This window comes from Lipotes vexillifer, unplaced genomic scaffold, assembly GCF_000442215.2.
Source record: "Lipotes vexillifer unplaced genomic scaffold, Lipotes_vexillifer_v1.1 scaffold518, whole genome shotgun sequence".
Lineage (NCBI taxonomy): Eukaryota > Metazoa > Chordata > Mammalia > Artiodactyla > Lipotidae > Lipotes > Lipotes vexillifer.
Window position 1 is genome coordinate 1,344,399 of NW_006780945.1, and position 20,920 is coordinate 1,365,318.

The window sequence follows — 20,920 nt, forward strand, 5'->3', positions numbered from 1 at the left end:
TAGAATTAGAATGTATATTGAAAGCTTTGATGGGACTACTGTTCTGGAACTGCACAGCTTTTTTTTTTTTTTAAACCATGATTCCTTCTTTTTGTTTTGTTTTGTTTATTTACAGATGACTGCATATGTTCAGGCAAGAAAATACCCCCATATTTCAAAATACAGCAGTCTATAAACAAAATTCTTATCTACCATTTTCCTAAACGACACATTTTTTCTGTAATTTGTATAGAAAATTAAGTGCAGTTCTTGTCTCCCAGGATTTAAGGGAGACAAGAACTCCCTTATGGGAGTTCAGGGAAGGGACAGGGAAGGGCACTTACCTACTGTAATCCTCAAACTCAGAATTTAAAATTTTTTTTGAAGTAAACACAGAAGTTTTGTACTCTGTGTTTCCAGAGTATAACAAGAATCCCAGTTCTCTGTTAATACGTGTGTTCTTGGTACCCGTGGGCAGCATTACATCAAAGATACCTAATTTGGTAAAACTCAGCCCCAAGGATAGCCATGTTTTGTTAGATCTAATACTGCTAGATGTGTACGGCAAAGTAACTACCGTGAAGTAAATGTGTCCACTGCACCAGCTGGACGGTAGCTCTGTAGTGAGCCATGCTGCTCATTTTCTCATTTAACCCCCTCAGTAACCCTGAGAGGTAGGTATTATCACCACTTTATAGATGGGAAACCAAAACTTAGAAAATGGCCATTTGCCCAAGGTCACATAGTTCATTGTTGGTGAAATTGGAATTTGAACCCATGTGTTTATTCACCTCTTGAATCCTACCAGATCAGGTGCATCCGAAGGGGTCTGAGCCCTAAAGCTTTGAGCTCTGGCTTTTTTTTCTTTCTTCTTTTTTAAACTGTTTGGAAACATTTAAATTGGTATTAGTAAAGATGGAAATTTGCATTGCCTTTAGAATGGTCTCAGATTGGGGGTGGGGTGGTGGCAGCAGTGAATAAAGTTACCAGATGATATAATGTAGAAAAGTAGAACATGTGGAATGCTCTGAGTTGTCCATAGTGAAGAAAGTTTTATTTCTGGGAATTTTTTTCATAGGTTAGTGATGGCAAACTATCATGGTGGGGGTTTCTGAAGCCTCGTTTTGTTATTTTCTGCTCCGCTGTGTATTTTCCGTGTGAAAAGTTTGTACCAGAGGCGTATGAGGCCCTGGTGTGTGTCTCTTACATCATCTAAGTTGGACCATAGTATTACTGTGTTCTCTTGCTGAAATACTTCTTTCAGTTGAAGTGTGATATACGTGTAGAAAAGTTACATATCGTAAGTGCACAGTTCAGTGAATTTTCACAGACTGAATACACCCAGCTTGCAGGTCAAGAAGTTTAACATTAGCAACAGCTCAAAAGCACCTATCGTGTCCCTTCCATCAACTGGAATAGTTTTAATTCTCCCGTGTAAACCTCACATCATTCCTTATCTTTCAGGTTTCTTCCTGATTGTGGCTCTAACATTACTTTGTCTTTCTGCAACCAGAAAAAGAACAAATAAAAACTTCACTGAAACTTGTCTCTTCCTCCTTTCATAATCTTATCTCTTGATCAGTCTGCTTCCGTTAAACCAAAGTGTTTTGATGGCTACAAAGTCATAACTCGAGGGAATATGGGGGTTGGCATAGAACATGCGGCTGTGGGGTAAGAGCTAAAAACATTCTTTGAAATTTTCAAAACTGAATGAAAATTCGGTGGTCGAACTCAACCATCTGTTAGTTAAGAGGTAATGAATGAGCGAATGGTAAGTTGCCTGTGTTTTGGGGAAGTGGTGATAGGAGCAGTTTCCTCCTTCTCAGAACTCTGATGGGGCTTTAACAGCTTACTTGTGAAGGATGTGAACTTTCATCTAAAGCCATAGCAAATTCAGTACAGTCTCTGTAGGTGCAAACTCATCCACATGTGGTTCTGGTGCCCTTCCCTGCTCTACTTGAGATTCACTTATGTCAATTTGTGCCCTTTGCTGCAGTTTTTTTTTTTTTTTTTTTGTGGTATGTGGGCCTCTCACTGTTGTGGCCTCTCTCGTTGGGGAGCGCAGGCTCGGGACGCGCGGGCTCAGTGGCCATGGTTCACGGGCCCAGCTGCTCCGCAGCATGTGGGATCCTCCTGGACCGGGGCACGAACCCGTGTCCCCTGCGTCAGCAGGCGGACTCTCAACCATTGCGCCACCAGGGAAGCCCCCCTTTGCTGTTTTAAGCATTTGAATAAAACTTAATTTTTAACTCTTAAATTATGCCATCCTGGGCTTTCAGGGCTTGCATGTGAAAGCTGATGTACCAGCTGGGTAGAAAAACCTGATCCCAGGTGGCCCAGGCTTAGCAAGCACTCTTTGTCCTGTGCTTTGTCTCCCACAGAACCAATCTTTTCTTAAATTATCCGAGTAAAGAGATTTAGAGGCATGCACAGCCACACCTTGGCTTTCTGGCAAAGTGATATTCTAGATACTAGAATATTCTAGAGAACCAACATTTTAGCCTCCCATGTATTCTGACATTACATTAAAAATAATCTAAGCGGGCTTCCCTGGTGGTGCAGTGATTGAGAGTCCGCCTGCCAATGCAGGGGACACGGGGTCGTGCCCCGGTCCGGGAAGATCCCACATGCCGCGGAGCGGCTGGGCCTGTGAGCCATGGCTGCTGAGCCTGCGCGTCCAGAGCCTGTGCTCTGCAACAGAAGAGGCCACAACAGTGAGAGGCCCGGCGTACCGCAAAAAAAAAAAAAAAAAACAAAAAACACCTAAGCATTGGTGAGTTCCCTGGTGGCCTAGTGGTTAGGATTCTGGGCTTTCACTGCCGTGGCTGGGGTTCAGTCCCTGGTTGGGGAACTGAGATCCCACAAGCCACCCGGCCAGTATTCTTCTTCCTCCTCCTCCTCCTCCTCCTCCTCATCTAAACGTATTAGTCCCATATTTCCCTACCTTCTTGGGGAGAAAAGCATACAAACACCAAGTATTAATTTTGTTCTGCAGAAAACCATAGTTCTAAAATGGTGCCAAATCTGGGAGTTGCCCTGGAGTTTCTTTTATTGTCGTGGGGCATTTTTTTAGGGGGAGGTTTGCCTCTGTCCTAACGAAGGTGACAAGAAGATCGTGCAATGCTTCCCTGGTGGTGCAGTGGTTAAGAACCTGCCTGCCAGTGCTGGGGACACGGGTTCGAGCCCTGGTCCGGAAGATCCCACATGCCACGAAGCAACTAAGCCCGTGCGCCACAACTACTGAAGCCTGCGTGCTTAGAGCCCATGCTCCGCAACGAGAAGCCACCGCAATGAGAAGCCTGCACACTGCAACAAAGGGTTAGCCCCCGTTTACCACAACTAGAGAAAGCCTGCGTGCAGCAACGAAGACCCAGTGCAGCCAAAAATAAATAAATTAAAAAAAAGAAGAAGAACATGTGGTTGGTTCTAAGAACTCCTGGCGTGTAGAACCTTTTCTGCAAGGTTATTGGTCACAAATTAAAACTGGCCTTTTCCAAGTCATTACCTTATTCTGTTTTCATGTCCAAATGGGCCATAATGCTTTATAAGATAATTACTTAGACCACATTTTCCTTCCAGCCCTTCTTTTTGGTAGACAACAAAATCCTGACCTAAAGCTCCTTTGCTCTTGTGCTGTTGAATCTTCTGTGATGCTGGTGGGTTAACTTTGGTGCTTTGGGACGGACGTTGATGTCATTGTGGCAGGGAGTGCGTTAAGAGCCCTGTCGCTCTCAGACCTTCGTCCTTGGTGTGCGGGTGTGCTTTATAATTGTCTAGCAACAGAATAACTTTTCTGGCCACAGTACAGCTTTTGAAATGTGGATTTTAAAATTATAAGTGTATTTTACATATATTAGTTTATTTCATCGCAGTATTTAATAAATAAAAAAAAATTTGTAAGGGAAAATTGATGAAAAGAAAAAAGTTTTCATCACTGAGGCTGATGGGATTTAGCAGTAGCTTGTTACCTTATCTTGTGCACATGTAAACTCAGTGACTGACACTGAGGGCCCGAGGTTAGCCAGCATCACAAATAGGCACCAGCTTTGTAAAACTCTTCAGGGCATAGCCTTTTTTCAGAAGTGAATTCACTGGACGGCATCGTTAGTGCAACTTAGCTATTTGTTGGTATCTATCAGTCTTATCTACCCTTTCCAAAGTTATATCTCACTTTGAAATGTCAGTACATATACATCAAGCAGTCCAGGTTCTAATTTGGCAGTGAGTACAGCATTGTTTAGCATCATGAGTAAATAATTTGGTAAAGAATTTTACCAACTGTCTTTTAGAATTTTGCTCTGTAGTATAGATTTACTACCACTGTACTAGTCCATCAGCATTTTCCTGTGTTTGCCATTTTTGAGTTGGGCTCACATTTCCATTTTCTCTTTTAAGTTACCCTTTTAAATGTCCTATACCCTTTGCCTTTTGTTAGAAATCTGGAATACAAAGGGTGGCTTTTATACTATGCCTAGATCTATTCTGCCCACCCCCCCATTTTTTTTGGCCGCACCATGTGGCATGCGGGATCTTAGCTCCCTGACCAGGGATCGAACCCATGCCCCCTGCAGTGGAAGCGTGGAGTCCTAACCACTGGACCACCAGGGAAGTCCGTATTTTGCTCCCTTTAATACTCTGCAGATGATAGTATCTTGGCCTAGCCTATCCATATGAGTCAGTATTGGAGAGCACACTCGTTTGAGTTCTGAAAATCTGCATGGGATTCATTAGCCCGAAACCTTGGGTAGGCTCTTTTCACTTTGCAGAATGCAGGGACTCAGTTGTGTGGTCTCTGGGCCTCCCCCTGAATGGGGCCCATTGGTGTGCTTCCAGCATTCTCTAACTCGGACACATCGTGGCCCTTGAGGGTGAGAGAAGTAAGTAGGACTTACTGTGCTTTTTCATTAAAATACGGTTTTCCCACACAAGGGCACATGGCTGCGCATGCAGGTAGCAGCGGGACGGTGGCTGACCCATACTTGGGATAGCCTAGAGACAATATGAGGAAATCCCAAGATTGGATCTCTGTGATTCTGGAAATTGGCTTGAAGATCCCTGGAGAGGTCTTCAGGCTCTCTCTGTTGCTGCCCAGTTGTTGTGCGGTTATACCTACTCTCTTCCTTTATTCTCCAGTGTCAGTGTTTGCTGTTTTCCAGAAATCTCCTCACAGAAACTCATCTTTTATTTTTCCCTCCCTCTGCTTTTCTACTGAGGTTTTAATGCTAGATGTTTGGGAACCTGAATTCTCATTTCCAGACACAATTCCTTTTTAAGTATCAGAGTTGACATAATGCTGGTTGTTTTAAAAATTACAAGAAGTTTTGCATCCATGTAACTGATAATACTCCAAATAACACCTTTTACAAACAAACCTAAAAGGCAACATAGCCGTCTTCATGGCTACCCACTTAAGAGTGAAAAGGAAATGATTGCTTTTTTTTCCTTGTCTTAATTCTTTTCAGGTTTTGAATGAAGAATGTGATCAGAACTGGTACAAGGCAGAGCTCAATGGGAAAGACGGCTTCATCCCCAAGAATTACATAGAAATGAAACCACATCCGTAAGTTAGGCTCTGCTGACCCTCCAGGGTCAGACCCATCTGCTTGTTCAAATGATGTTTTTAAAATTGAGATCATTGGGATGGATGTCATACTTTTTATTCTGTCTTCTCAGGGAATTAACAAAGCATGTTGATTTTTCCATGTTAGTAAGAGTGTATAATGAGAGCATAATAGTCAATAATAGTGTATGTTTTAGATAACTGTCAGTGATCTTCAAGTGATAAAATAACAGTTACACAGGTCCATAATTCTTTCTCTGTGAAACCCTTTGTGCCAGATGTGTTTCATAATTCTGCATTTTTTGAGTTTTAGAAAGGGTATTTATCACGTGGTTTTGTATTGACATGTTTGATATTCCTGTGGGACCATATCTTAATAATCTTGGTATCACCAGAGCACAATACTTGGCATATAATTGGTTCTCGGTAAATGTACACTATAATCACTGCCCTACCCCTCCATTTTAGTGTTCCCACTTCAGAGAAAACAAAGTGCTCTCCTACTCCAGGCTGCCGAGAGCAGTGAGAAAAAAAAATTTTTTTTTTAATTCCAGAACCGTTTATTGTTGATATATGACATGGTGGGATCCTAGGAGCCCTTACAGACCACTTTCCTCCCACCCTTACCCACCACCTCTTTTATTGTCTCTGCTTCTCCCTCAAAAGCAGTCATTTTCTCGTGAGTATGTCAGGGAGAACTGAAGCATTTAGTGCCCAGACTAGAATGCCACTGAAACACAAGGAAACGGTAGATCCTCTGTATTTACTTGTTTTAACACAAAATGGTAAATAAGGCTTTTAGATGACTGCCCCACCTCGAGTAGCAGCCCATTTGTCCCTCTCCCCCATTGTCACTGTTCTGATGTGTCCCTGTCATTTCTCTTCCCCCAAGTACTGGAGAGAGATCTTAGCCACATCTTATCTTACACAGCTTTTACGTCATCTTACAAAGAACTGAATGCCGTAGAGCTCAAAAGGGCCTTGACAACGGTCTAGTTCATTCCTCTTTATGCTGCAAATTAGGAAAGCTTCCAGTATTTTTATTTCAAAACCACTATTTATGAATTAATAAACTAATATAGTTCTCATTTTCTAAAATATTTTAATTTTTTTGGTGTGTAGTTGATTTACAATATTGTGTTAGATTCTTTTCTCATATAGGTTATCACAGAATATTGAGTAGAGTTCCCTTGTTGGTTATCTTATATATGGCAGTGTGTGTATGTTTATCCCAAGCTCCTGATTTATGAATAGAGTTCTCATTATAAAAGACTCACAGTGTAGAAAACTATAGAGCAATGTGAGTTTCTCCCCATACATGTACCCCTTTTAGAGGTAACCACCACTAGCAACTAAACATGAGCCAAATGCTACCTTATGAACTGAATCTGTTCTAAAATGATTTGCCTCTATGAAACAAAACAGATGATTCAGGAGCTTCACCCTAAAACTGTCTGTTGGATTCGTGTTTTGGTCGCTGAACTCTTGCACAGTTCTTACTATGTGCAGAGACTGTGCTAGGTGCTGGGAAGTTAGGTTCTGTAGTTAAGTTATGGTATAATAAAACGTCCGTGTAGTTAATGGGAAGTTCTTTGAGAGAGCACATCCAGGAAGCCTGGAGAGAGATTGGGTTACCCTGCAGTTTGGTAGTAGGAAGATACCTATGCAGAAGTTTCTATAATGAAGAATCTGTGAGGTCCTCAAGGAAACTTCTTAGATTTCAAGAAGAACCAGGCACCTTATAATGGCTTCACTAAACGTTTCATTGAATGATTTAAAAGGAGAAAACCAGTCTAACTGTAAAGTATATTTTTCTAGTTTTTGTTTGAAACTTGTACTATCGTGTATCTTTGTAACTATGTGAGTTTGATCTCTCCCCCTCTCCCCTAAAAAAGATATTAGATTCCTTGAAGAATTTATGTCTTCTGCTTTCATACTCCCTTGTAACTTGTGCCTTGCCTCTGCACATAGTAGCTCAGTAAGTAGTTTTGAATTGATACCCAGATGCAAATTCTTGTACAAAGGCTGGGACCAATTTGTTCATGATAATAAAAGCCAGAAGTATTAAATCTTCAGAGGCATACGTGGAAAAGATTTGTGGCCCCTGGTCTGTGGATTGATAATGTCCCTTATTTGAGGTCCCTGTGATGTTAGATTGGCTGTTATTAACACACAGCCATGCCCAGGTTACTAAAATGTAGGCACAAGCAGTGATATCCAAGAAACTACAGAAGATGAGCATGAGATTATTACAGATTCCCAGGAAGTGTACTAAGCACAGTTTTGCATTCTTGTGGCCACTTAGTGTCCATATTTGCTTTGGGGGCTGTGTGGGCTTTTCGTGGACAGCATCACGGAATACACCCCGTGGGGAGAAGCGGTTGGATAGTGGTTACTGGGAGTCACATAGTGCATCCTACCTCGGTCCACGCAAGCCAAAAATTGGTGCACATCTATTCCTATAATCCGCCCTCAAAACAGATCAGGGATTGGCTAAGCCTTTTATGTAAAGGGCCCAATAATAAATATTTTAAGCCTTGTGGGCCATGTGCAGTCTCTGTCATGTCACATATACTTCTTCGGTTGAATTTTTTAAAACAATCCTTTAAAATTTTTTTAAATAGTCTTAGATTGTGGGTCACAGCAAAACTGGAAAGATTTAGGCTGAGGGCCATAGTTCGCTGACTTCAGCATTAGATCCAGTGATAACAAAATCAACTTAAGTTCCTTTTCATTTTTCCTTTTTTTTTTTGGCAGGGGGGCTGCATTGGGTCTTCGTTGCTGCGGGCAGGCTTCTCATTGCGGTGGCTTCTCTTGTTGCGGAGCATGGGCTCTAGGCAAGTGGGCTTCAGTAGCATGTGGACTCAGTAGATGCAGTGCATGGGCTCGGTAGTTGTGGTGCATGGGCTCAGTAGTTGGGCGCTCGGGCTCAGTAGTTGTGGCACACGGGCTTAGTTGCTCTGCAGCATGTGGGATCTTCCCAGACAAGGGATCGAACCTGTGTCCCTTGCATTGGCAGGCGGATTTTTAACCTCTTCGCCACCAGGGAAGTCCCCTTTTCATTTTCATATTTCCAGGCTGAAGGAGAATTCAGCAGAACATCAGACTGTAATTTTTATATTAAATAAAATGCCTGTGGCTCTAAATCCTTGTTTTTCTTCAGATTGTTTCAGGTGACATCAGCATTTCAAATCTGACTGTTGAGAACATAGGAAAGGCCACTTTCCTTGGATAGTTGTAGTTACTGACCTGATTGATGGATTAGCTTTTTAGGAAGAGTCACTCTCATGCCTGCTCCTCTCTCCCCACTGTAAAGAACTTCGGAATAATAATTGATCAGGAAGGGTCCAGGCCCCATGGTGGTGTTCTTCATAGACTCTAGCTGGAACGCAGGCAGTGTTCATCCATCCAAGCTCTGCAAAAGGAAACCATATTGCCAGAAAAGACCATCACCCTGTACCTGTGCAGTGGTGGGCCTCTCAGGCCTGTTTCACATTAACAGGGCTGCTCTGTGACTGGATGTTCATAAGTACAGGGTCAGTGTTGGTTTCATAGCTATGGGAGGGTACAGAGTACCAGGCCCCTCCTTCCATCTCCCCAGCCTCCCTTACTTCCCTTTTTTAGTTTTTGTTAGGGAGCAAGAGGGAAGTTTAAAATGGAGTATGGGGCTTCCCTGGTGGCGCAGTGGTTGAGAGTCCGCCTGCTGATGCAGGGGACACGCGTTCATGCCCCGGTCCGGGAAGATCCCGCATGCCACGGAGCGGCTGGGCCCGTGAGCCGTGGCCGCTGAGCCTGCGCATCCGGAGTCTGTGCTCCGCAACGGGAGAGGCCACAACAGTGAGAGGCCAGCGTACCACAAAAAAAAAAAAATGGAGTATGACCTAATATAGCATTTGAGCTAACAAATTAAACACAGACTACGAAATGATTGTTGGCGTTAGTGTTGCAACATGAGTTGTATATACTGGGGGTGGATCCAAATATGTGCTTTTCACATGAAGTGCATATGGATGGGTGCCTATGGGATGTAATAAAGACTTGAATTGGAAATAAGCTGCCTCCTCCCATTAGCTTTCTCCCTTGCTAATTGTATTGTAGTATAAACCCATCTTTTAAAAAATTTTAAGAAGTTTGACCATAGCCATGTATTCACACGTAAATATCACCATTAAAAGAAGTTTATCAAAGTTATAACAGTATAAAATGCTAAGGAAGTGTAGGATGGTGGTATTAAATGTTATAACTGAGAGTGATAGCTGTTTCTCATAGTGTCATATCCCCTATGTTGTGGGACATCCTCTTTTTCTAGAGGGAGGAAGCGGGGGAGGGAGTGTGTGTGTGTTTAGTGAAAATGGGAGCAGGTACAAAAGAAGTCTTTATTTAATAAAATGGTCTCCAACTAATTTTCCATTTTTCAATCTGGGTGCTTATAACGGGTGTTTTTTATGAAGTAATAAATCTTTGTAAAAAATTCTAGTTAGAGTACTTTGCTTCACCACAGGTTTTTTTTTTTTTCCCCCAAGTTGAAAATAAAAATGAGTTAATTTTAAGCTGAGAGGAAGAAAATACTGCCACCATATCTATCTATTTGTGCACCATAAGAGAAGGTCCACAAACATACACATCTAACTGCCAACAGTTGCTGCCTCTGGGGAGTTTGAGGGAAGAGTCTTGCTTATTTTTACTTCACATACATCTAAGCTATTTTAATTTATGTTCATTACTTATACCTTAAAAGAGGAAAGCAGAAAGGAAAATGCCTGCCTGGTAGGAAGATTTGGGGGTGCCTAGGAGGAAAGAATGTGACTGTTGAAGAACTTCTCACCACCCCTCGGCCGAATGGCTACTGAGTGCACGGGCACTGCAATGTAAATCAGAGAGCACAGATGAAAACAGAAAGTACTTACGTGATCTCAACACTATGAGCTGTCCTTTCCTAGTGGGAGATAGTTCTGTTGTGTTACTACATGATTTCTCCTGTGTGGCCTTACTGCCAGGCCCTGGAAGTCTTACCCTCAAGTTCTTTGTAGGTGCAGGAAGATAGGTTGTACCAGCTCCTCAGTGGCTTGGCATTACTTCACTTCAAATGAGAAAGATACAAGGCTGCAGATTTTAGGAATGTTTAAAGGTTACTAATGGCAACTTCTGAATGTATCCTTCCTAGCAGCTCCCATCCTTCTATTTGAATTTTAGTATAGTGTATTATTTCAGAGACATCTTGGCAGTTGCTTATAAGTAAGATAGATATATGTTAGGTTTATAACTTTAACAGATTCTTTGTATCTTTGTTATTCTAGTTTGCATATTTAATGCATGTTAGTTACCATTTATGGAGTCTGATGAAGCAGGTAGGTCTTTATTAGTTACAAGTGGCATCGTTGCTTTTTTAAAAATAATAGCACAGTAAAGACAAGTTGCAAAGAGAACCTTGTTTTCACAGTCATCTATCCTAATTAGTTGTGGCTTTCCTGTGAGAAGTGAGGTGCCTGTGACTTGAAGCTGTTTCAGAGATTTCTCCTCCTCTTCCTCCTGGTCAGCCCCAGCCCCAGCTGCTCCTACCCTTTTGCATGAATTCACCCACTTTTTCTTGTGACCAGGGTCAATTAGCATTGGGAGCAGAAGAATCTGTAAGTCACTCCAAATGAAAAAGTGAATTTTACTAGCTGCCTCTGCACAGAGTAAAGCATGGCATTCCTAATGGTTCCTGAACACCAGACTCTGAGCGGTGACAGCAGAGAGTGGCCTTGAGAGGAGTGCCAACCACAGCTACGAGCAGAGGCTGCTCCCTCACAGCCTGAACCTCTTCCCTTTGTGCTGTTACAAGAAGTGGCCCTGTCTCCAGCTTCTGGGCCTTCCAGCTTTCCTACCCCCGTTTCTCTTCATCCCACTGTAGCAAGGCTGCTGCCTTATCAAGTGGCTGCAGGAAGGCCCTGTCTCACCTTAAATGGTTCATCATGTGCTCAAATCGATAGGCCTGGGCTTTCCCTGCTGCCTTGCTGATGAGTCAGTTGGGGGCCCAGTGAGCTTTGGCCCAGGAGGCCCATTTTTAAGTGTCTTCCTCTATAGAAAGTGGCCTACGATTGTGTCTTTTGAGTCACTGGGGAATGAAGGAGACGGTTGAAGGGAGATGGTCCCCCTCTCAAGGCGTGATGGGGCATGTGGAGACAGGAGGGTAGAGAGGGAGGCCCTTCCTTCAACGAGGAGTGTTCTGTTACTCCCATTTCGGAGGCTGGATATCCCGTTTCTTTGTGGGGAAGCAGATGTTGATTGGCTTGCCTTCCTTCCTTAGGTGGTTTTTTGGCAAAATCCCCAGAGCCAAGGCAGAAGAAATGCTTAGCAAACAGCGGCACGATGGGGCCTTTCTTATCCGAGAGAGCGAGAGTGCTCCTGGGGATTTCTCCCTCTCTGTCAAGTAAGTATTTACTACTTTGATTGCCTGGAATCCTGTCTTCAGATGATGGAAATTGTGAAGCCAGAGGCCAGGTGTCTGGGTACACACACCAAAGGTGGCAAACTGGGAGCGGTTGAGCCTAAACAGTATTTTATAAATCAGAAAAATTTACATTAAAATCCTAATTTCTGGCTCCTCTTAAAAATGACCTCTAGCAGCACTGGATTTAGATTCCCGTGTGAAAACTGTCTTTAGTTGCTGAGCAGCAGCTGAGCTTCAGAGAGCAAATACTTGCCAGTTTTCCCCAATCCCCACCACTCTGCAGTGCTCTCCACACACACAGCTCTTCCCTCATCCGGGCACCCCTGCCCTCTGTGGGATTCCTACAGCTCTGTAACAGCAACTGATCACCAGGTCAGCTGCCTTGTGCACCTTGACTAGGTGTCTCTCTGAAATCTACCAGTGTCATACTAGACCTCACACTGACTTAAAAGGTGACCACAGGGGTTTATAGGTTTTTGCTTTCCCCAGTGGTAAATTTAAATGTGGAATGGAGCTGGTATGCAGGGAGTGGGGAAGGCAGGGAGTTATACCACCTTGGGAATGAATCATGGAGAATATAAATTGGAACTTTGAGGATCCTAAGGTAATCACTTCCCATCTGTGACGTAAGGATTTTGAATCAAATTGTCATTTTTCCATATGTGTTTTGACTCTGTCCATTTCTAGTTAATATATTATCACAGGAAACCCTCCCCTAGGAATCTTACAAATCACGTCATCGTTTATGTGACAAAGAGGTGACTAGATTAAAAACTCAGATCACTTTAGTATACATATAAAATGAAGACTGTAAAACAATTTATTTGCCATTTACAAATGATATAAAGATTTTTCAGTTTCAAAAATCAGCTCAGTATCTTGTTTCATTTTAGGACCAAATGTGCAGTTAAAGTGTGGGTTTCTTTAATATAGATTTAAATTTAAAATTTTTGTGTTTCTTTTCTCAGTGAAGATGTGGGAGGTGGTTTCAGGTGACATTTGCAGTATCTTTCAGATACGTTTCCAGTATAGTTAGGTTTTAGTCCCAACATGAAAAAAATCAAACTGGATCTAATAGTTTTCCTCTTTTAACAATGGCTTTTTTTTGGGAAACTTTCTTTTTTAGAGCAGGTTTAGGTTCACAGCAAAATTGAGTGGAAGGTGCAGAGTTCCCGTGCACCCCTTACTCCCATATGCTTAGAAACAGTGGCTTTTTGATGTGCTTTGATTAAACACCTGCATATGAGGACCTGGTGGGCTGAGAGCATCTTGAGGTGGAAGAGTCCTTATGCTTCTCGTTAACTTGTGTTTCCGCCTCTGTTTTCCTTAACGTTTTATACTGACCTGAGTATAAATCGAACAGTGGAGGACAAGGAGTACAAGCAGTTAATCCTTGAATGATGGCCAAAAACCCCATGGCAGTTCGGGTTCGGTTGTCTGATGACCGTGCGCTGGCTGCCTGCCCGCCCGCCCATGCTCGTGCGCTGGCTGTCGGGAACCTCCCAGACCCTTCCGTTTTATCAAATAAAACCTTTAAAGAGTTCATGTATTTATTGCTTTAGAAATAAAATTTGAAACAGATGTCATAACCACCTCTAACAACACAAGCACCTGCACCAAGGAGGTTCAAGAGTGTGCAGTCTTGAGTTTCAAGTTGTTGAGTCTAATGGAAAAACTGCGGTAGTTAACAGCTCACCGTTAGGGACCCTGTACCCCTTTCAGAAGCCACCTGCATTGCACTGTGGGAGTGGGGCTCCCACGGGCCCAGAAGTGCCATTTCAGTATGTCCTTCTTCCTCATAAAGCTTTCTTCCTCATCCACCGTTTTTCCCATGAAATAGTGCTGTTTCTAAGCACTTCGCACTTGTACTCAGTGGCTTCCTTAAAGCTCAGTGCTGCCACCTGCTGGGTTGGTTTTAAGAAGTATTTACGCTTTAATACCAGCGATGGGAGGAGAGACTCTCAGTCGTTCATTTAACAGATCTTCATAGAGTGTCTTCTGAGGGCTGGGCGCTGGTGTGGACCTCGAGGACTCGGCAGAGAGTGGGTCAGGCAGGGCTTTGTTTGAGCTGATGTTCTAGGCAGACAGCACGACGGTGGTGGGCCATTCCCACTCATCCAGGCTCATGCTGTTTTTCTGGGCCATTGTAAAGAGAGCATTTGCCTTTTTACCAGGTGGTAGAGAAGCCTTTTATGGGGGGTGGCCTCTTATTTATTGTCCCAGCATGTTCTTTGCTTTTGAGATCTTTTCCCCTTAAGTAGAACTAAAATCCCTGAGTAGAAAACAAGACTTTAAACTCTTCCCAGTTACAGGAAAATTGTTGGAAGTTGTCTGATCCCTCCTTTCCTCACCTTATTTCCTGTTTTATCTTTTGTAGTCTTCAGATGTCACACAAGATTTCAGTTCTGTTTTTCATTTGGCACAGTGCAGGGCACACAGAAGCATTATATAGGTTAGGACTTTTTTTTTTTTTTTTTTTTGCGTTACGCGGGCCTCTCACTGCTGTGGCCTCTCCCGCTGCAGAGCACAGGCTCCGGACACGCAGGCTCAGCGGCTGTGGCTCACAGGCCCAGCCGCTCCACGACATGTGGGATCTTCCCAAACCAGGGCACGAACCCGCGTCCCCTGCATCGGCAGACGGACTCCCAACCACTGCGCCACCAGGGAAGCCCAGGACATTTCTTTTTATTTACAGATGTCTTCAGAATTAGACAGACTGACAGGGTTTCCCTGTCTGGCGAGGATTCTTCCTGTTGTCACTGGTAATTGTCATCCTAATGGAGGGTCTCAGGGTGCTCTCCAGCCAGGAAGTCAAGTTGTGCTACAGTCCTGGGCACCCAGCCTGTGATGGGCATGGCCAGCACACAAGTTCTCCAGGACACCTCCTTGGTGGGCAGGTGGCTCCTGAGTAGCTGGGACAGAGCCCTCTGGCCTGTTCTCACGTGTATCCTCTACCCCTCCCCAGGTTTGGAAATGATGTACAGCACTTCAAGGTGCTCCGAGATGGGGCTGGAAAGTATTTCCTCTGGGTGGTCAAGTTCAATTCTTTGAATGAGCTGGTAGATTATCACAGATCTACATCCGTCTCCAGAAACCAGCAGATATTTCTCCGGGACATAGAGCAGGTGCCACAGGTAAGCCTCATAAGAGACATTGGGATCATTCTTAGCAATTAAGAATAGCTCTTTAGGCAAGCAGGTGTTTTTTTAAAAGGTTCCTTTTGGACCTTCTGTATTCATTATTAAGTCATGTTAAAGATTTGAAGTTTGAAACAAAAAATAGTTTTGTCTTTTCCAGAGGCTGCTTCTCTGAAGCATTGTGTTGCTAGTTACCTTGTGTCTCTTGGAAGAAGGTCTTTAACACACCCTCAAATACTCTTTGCCTGGAAGTAAACTTTGAGGAAAATCGTACTGTAAGGGAGTGAAGTCCACACTCATTCTTAAACTCCTTCTCACATGTAATGGTTAATACCACCTTATTTTATTCAAGCTTTTACCCTTCTCACTGTATAAAACCTTAAGGATTTTCTAAGTGATAAAGCGATAGGAACTAAACCATTTTCACATCTGGGATTGTAAACAAAACCCCACTGGCTGTTTCCGAAGTTCTTTCCTCTTGAAGCAGTACCTGCTGCTCTTTGCTTGATGCTGGGGTGCAACCCGCCTCCACGGTGGGGACACCCTAGTGGTTTTGAGCACTGGTGAAGACTGCACGACACCCACCTCGAGTAAACTGTAAGAATTGGTGGGGAGGGGAGGAGAAGTGAGGGGTTATTTCAGGAAATGCGGAAAGGCTGGCGCACGCCAGTTTCCCCGTCACCGGTCTGCTTACGAGGGCCTGGCCACGATCAGGGATGCAATGTGTGTTTTCTCCCTGCCCCTCTTCTGCAGCAACCGACGTACGTCCAAGCCCTCTTTGACTTTGATCCCCAAGAGGATGGAGAGCTGGGATTCCGTCGGGGAGACTTTATCCACGTCATGGATAACTCAGACCCCAACTGGTGGAAAGGGGCTTGCCACGGGCAGACCGGCATGTTTCCACGCAATTATGTCACCCCCGTGAACCGGAACGTCTAAGAGTCAAGAGATTATTTAAAGAAAGCGAAAAATTTTAAACACGTACAAAAGAATTAAACCCATCAGCTGCCTCTATCAGCAGCCTGTGAGGGAGCTCAGAATACCCAGCTGGGTCACCTGGTGACCCTCTCACTTTGGTTGGAACTCTGGGGGGTGGGAGGGGGAGTTGGATATAACAATGCCAAAACTTACCTATAAATTAAGAAAAGAGTTTTTATTACAAATTTTCACCAGTGCTCCTATTCCTCCTCCTTTGTCCTTTTTTTCATCCTGTTTCCTCTTCTGTCCATCAGTGCATGACATTTAATGCCACATATAGTCCTAGCTGATGCCAATAATAAAAGAAAAGAAACCACGTGGGCTGATATTTTCTCTATGCAAAATGTCTGTTTTAGTCGGGACGGCAGAAAGAAGAACAGCCGCTTCTGTGTCCTGCGTTACATGCACACACACAGGAGCGGGCCAGGAGCGGGCGGCCCTTGCCCTTTAGCTTCTGCCGGAGGAGGGAGGGCAAGTGGGAACCTGCCTGCCAGCCCCCACCAGAATGTTGTGTCAGAGTTGGATGGGAGTGGGGGTGAGTGTGCCCCTCAGGGCTTCCTGCGAGCCAGGCCCCAAACCTGTGTCTCCCCCACACTGGTTTCCTTTCCGATGGTGTTCCTGAGCGTATGTTGTTTTTCTTAGTGCCTTCTGCCTTATTTCAAGGGTTGCTTACGAGTGGTGGTTTTTATTTGTTTTGTTTTAAAAATAAGTTAAAGACAGCCAATTTGTTTCCTACTCTGTAAATATTTTTTCCCTCGGGGGAGGGGAGGACAGGGTAGGGAAGAGGAGACAAGTGAGATGAGGGTGTGGGCGTCCTGCCTGTGCACAGCCAGAGTGTTTAAGGTTCAACTTTAATATTTATAGCCCCTGGAGGTTAAGGGAGCCGGAGCCCCAGGGCACAGTGGGACCCGGTTACAGCCCTCCCCGCATCTGACTGGATCTGGCTGAAAGGGGGGCCAGGGTCCTTGACCTTGCGGTCTCAGGTGTTGTCTGTCCCCTCCGTAGCCCCAGACACCAGTCTCTGGAGCCAGCAAGTTTCAAATGCAGGAAGGTTTCAGTTGTATCAGGTTCTACCGTGTTCCTCCACTGGGGTGGGGTGTGCGGGCAGGATGAGCGTTCTCCCTTCATTTTTCTTGCTCTGAAAGCTAGGGGTATCTGTGCAGGGCTTTCACCTTTTGTGTCTGAGCTGCCCAGGTGAGCTTCAGGCCACATTCAGGAAGCAGCTGGGTGGTTTTTCACGTCTCCATTCACAGCGGGCTGTGTTCATAGCTGCTCCACCCGACCCCCTGAAAAGGAAGTGTATCTGTGACGCAGTGACAGTTGGAAGGAAGATTGGAACGATAGGAAGGCTGAGTCCATTGCAAAGCTCTTTCTGTCCGTCTCCTGTTGGCTTCTTGTCCCTTGCGGTAACGCACCTGTGATCATCCTCTCCCCACCCTTCCCACAACAAAAACGGGGCCACTGGGAGTTGGTGGCGGCCTTTGGCTTCTGAAGTGGTCGGTCAGTGTCTCCCCTGGACTCTGGTTATGGAGCCGGACTCAGCCTGGAGTGGCCGGGGGCCCAGGAGGCGCTGCCCTCCCAGACAGAGCGTCTGCCTCATCACCCCTGTCCACTAGCTTCTCCTCTCCTTGCTGATGATACGAGGAATCTCTGGCATTCTGCACCTGGACCATTTGATTGTTTTATTTTGGAATTGGTGTATATCATGAAGCCTTGCAGAACTAAGTTTTGTGTGTATATATTTAAAAGAAACTCAGTGTTTAAATAAAAAGACCTGTGTACTTAATCCTTTAACTCTGCGGGTAGCATTTGGTAGGTAGTGATTAACTGTGAATAATAAACATACAATGAATTCTTCACTCTGTATCTTTTCTTTTTTTCCCCTCGCCTTAATGTAAAAACTAAAGGCTCTGTCAGGGAATCAGGACACTTGTGTCCTTATTTCCAGCTCACCTCACTCCTTGGGGACCATGGGGGTCTCACTGGGCCCCTGGAAGAGTGATGCCCACATCACTGTTGATCAGAATCCCTGCGAGCGTGTTCCCAGTGCAAAGTCCCACACGCCAGACCCCACCCTCAGATTGCGTGGAGGGCACCAGCAGCGCCCGGTGTTTCCGACAGAAGCCACAGGCCGCAGTTTGAAAACTGGTGTAGTCTCAGTGCCTCATAAGGACTAAGCATGGCTGGCTTGGTTCTCATCCCCTGCTCCCACCTAAATAAATAAAGGACAGAAGGACAGAATAAGCCATGTTGAAGGAGTCTCAGTGTCTCGACTCGTTACAGCAAACTCGGTGGCCCAGCGGGGCTGCCTCAGGGTGGCACTGGGCCTGTCACCACCCATAGCGCTGGCTACAGGAGGCCAAATAAGACTTGTTTAGAGAGAGAACAGGAAAGAAACCAAACCCAAGGAATTTCCACTTACGTTCTTGATCCTGTTCTTACATAGAGCCCCAGCATGCTTCCTTGCTGGTGGCTGCCCTGCTTGGATGAGAGAGTCTCCACTTCTCCGCTTCTCTGCAGTGACCGCGAGAGAGAACTTGACCCAGCGCTGCCCTGCTGGAGGCCACTGGGCTCAGGGTCCACCCAGGCTGTCCGAGCAGAAGCCAGCAGAAGTTTCCGGAAGGGGCCATTGAAGTGAAAACTTCAGGCAGTGACTGTCAGCCTCCTTGAGGCTTTTTGCCCTGTTTTGACTCATGGCCTCAGAATAGCTTCAGAATTAATGGGAAAATGGCTGCTTTTGCACTACCAGTTTGGTCACAAGCTTCTTGGTGTCTGTGTCCTCCTCCAGCCCTGGGTCTGTCGTTTCTGGCGGGGGAGGGCGTCTGGGTGGGAGCGCCTTTGGAGAAACTGCACTGTGGGATGTAGTGGGCCGGCTCGGCTGCCTTTGACAACTGAAAGCTCTGGTGGGTGAGTGGCCTGCGGCCTGCTCCCTGAGCTCCTCCCAGAGCAGCCCTCCGACCTGCTTCACACCTGGTGACCTGGGAAATGGCAACAGAGAAGCTCGTCTTCAAGGAAGATTGCGGAGGGTCGGTGGTGACAGCTCCTGCCCAGCGCTCTGAGGCAGTCTGCCACGCTGGGGCTGCTGAGGTGACACGTGGAAGGAGAAAGGGGATGGGCACAGTGGCCTGCCTTTCCTCGACACTGGTCCCCTTGACCTGCTTACAGTAGGTGACCTTCAAGTCAGAACGTCTGGCTTTTCCAAAGTGCCTGGATAACTAGGAACGGTGAGCGAGTAATTGTATTTATGCGTGTGGGAAATAACTCCTAAGACACTGGATTTACATGTTGGGCAAATTGTCCAGGTCAGATCTGAGATACATAGAAAAATAGATCTGATCTCTTTTTCACAGAAGAAGAAGGAGAGGTTGCGTACTCAGGGAATGTGTGTTCCTTTGGAGACTTCTTACACTGGGGCTCAGGGGTTATAGGCACCTCCCTCCAACCAAGTCCCGAGGCAGGGGCCAGATGGAGCAGGGCCATGTAGCCACAGAAGGAGCTGGAAGTGGGCAGCCCTGGAGGGTTGGGATTTGGTTTTTTTTTTTTTTCAAGGATAGCTTTACTGAGATACAATTCACTATCATAAAGTCACCCATTTATGTATTTACTTGGCCACAACATGCAGCATGTGGGATCTTAGTTCCCAGACCAGGAATCGAACCTGTGCCCCCTGAGGTGGAAGCTCGGAATCCTAACCACAGGACCGCCAGGGAAGTCCCACAAGTCACCCGTTTAAAGTAGACCATTCAGCGGTGTTTAATATTCACAGATTATGCGATCAATTTTAGAACTTTTTCATCACCCCAAAAAGAAACCATGTATCCATTATCAGTTACTTGCCATCTTCCTCCAGCCCCTCCCAGTGCTTGGCCACCACCAGTCTACTTTCTGTCTCTATGGATTTGCCTATTCTGGACTTTTTGCATAAACGAGATCGTACAATACGTGACCTTTTGTGGCGGGCTTCTTTCACTCAGCATCGTGTTTCCAAGGCGCATCTATGGGGTGACACGTACCAGAACATCATTCCTTCTTACAGCGGAATAGCACTCCCTGGTATGGAGACACCCTCTTTTATCTGTTCGTACAGTGATGAGCATTGGGGTTGTTTCCACTCTTTGGCTGCCGTAAATGATGCTGCTGCAGACATTCACGTGCAAGGTTTTATGAGGACACACCCTGGAGGATTTCAAGCAGAGGAGCAGACACAGTCCTGTTTGGCTAGAAGAGTGGAGAAAGAGGGCCACGGAAGAGACCCCCTGGTGAGCTGTTGTCCTGCCGAGCGAGGGGGGTGGCAGGGGGAGCGAAGAGAAGCTGGTTGATCTGAGTCATATGTAGGAGGACCGGTTGGCAAGACATGGGGGTCAAGGAAAAGGAGGGGTAGAGATGACCCTTGGATCCTTCTTGAGCAGCAGGGGCCCTGAAGTTGCTGTCAACTGAGACAGGGAGCCCTGGAGGAGGGCGAGCTGGTGGGCGGTGGGGAGGGAGGGTGGACCAGTTGCCTTTGGTGTCTGTGGCAAACGTCTGGAGCAGCAGAACGTGGTCACCTGGAGCTCAGGAGACAAGACAGCAAGGGATCAGGGTTGTGGGTGTGGAAGTGGTCCTGAAGCCCTTGCCCTGGGTGACTCCTCACCCGCTCTCCTCAAAAGAAGGAAGAGGGCAGAATTCGGGGCCGGGCCCTGGGGACTGGACGAGGAAGCAGCAAAGGAGATGAGGAAGAGGCCAGAGAGGCAGGGGACAAACCAGGGCTGTACAGCGCAGGGGCAGCTGGGCATCCAAGAAACGGCCCCTGTGGCCATACTCCCCCAAGCCCCTCGACCTCCACCCTGCTCTTTC

General features: G+C 45.6%; 1 protein-coding gene across 2 annotated transcripts in view; it reads left to right on the plus strand.

The window, feature by feature from the left end:
• Nucleotides 1-16,602, plus strand: part of GRB2 (growth factor receptor bound protein 2) — a 69,658-nt gene extending 53,056 nt beyond the window's left edge. The window contains exons 3-6 of one of the 2 annotated variants that reach the window (XM_007454348.1): nucleotides 5,442-5,539; nucleotides 11,829-11,951; nucleotides 14,938-15,106; nucleotides 15,863-16,403. In XM_007454348.1, coding sequence (XP_007454410.1) covers nucleotides 5,442-5,539; nucleotides 11,829-11,951; nucleotides 14,938-15,106; nucleotides 15,863-16,048 — 576 coding nt within the window. In that variant the 3' untranslated portion in view covers nucleotides 16,049-16,403. Of the gene's footprint in view, nucleotides 1-5,441; nucleotides 5,540-11,828; nucleotides 11,952-14,937; nucleotides 15,107-15,862 lie in introns of both variants that reach the window. The other variant, XM_007454349.1, reaches the window with a different exon arrangement.
• The last annotated feature ends 4,318 nt before the right edge of the window (nucleotides 16,603-20,920 follow it).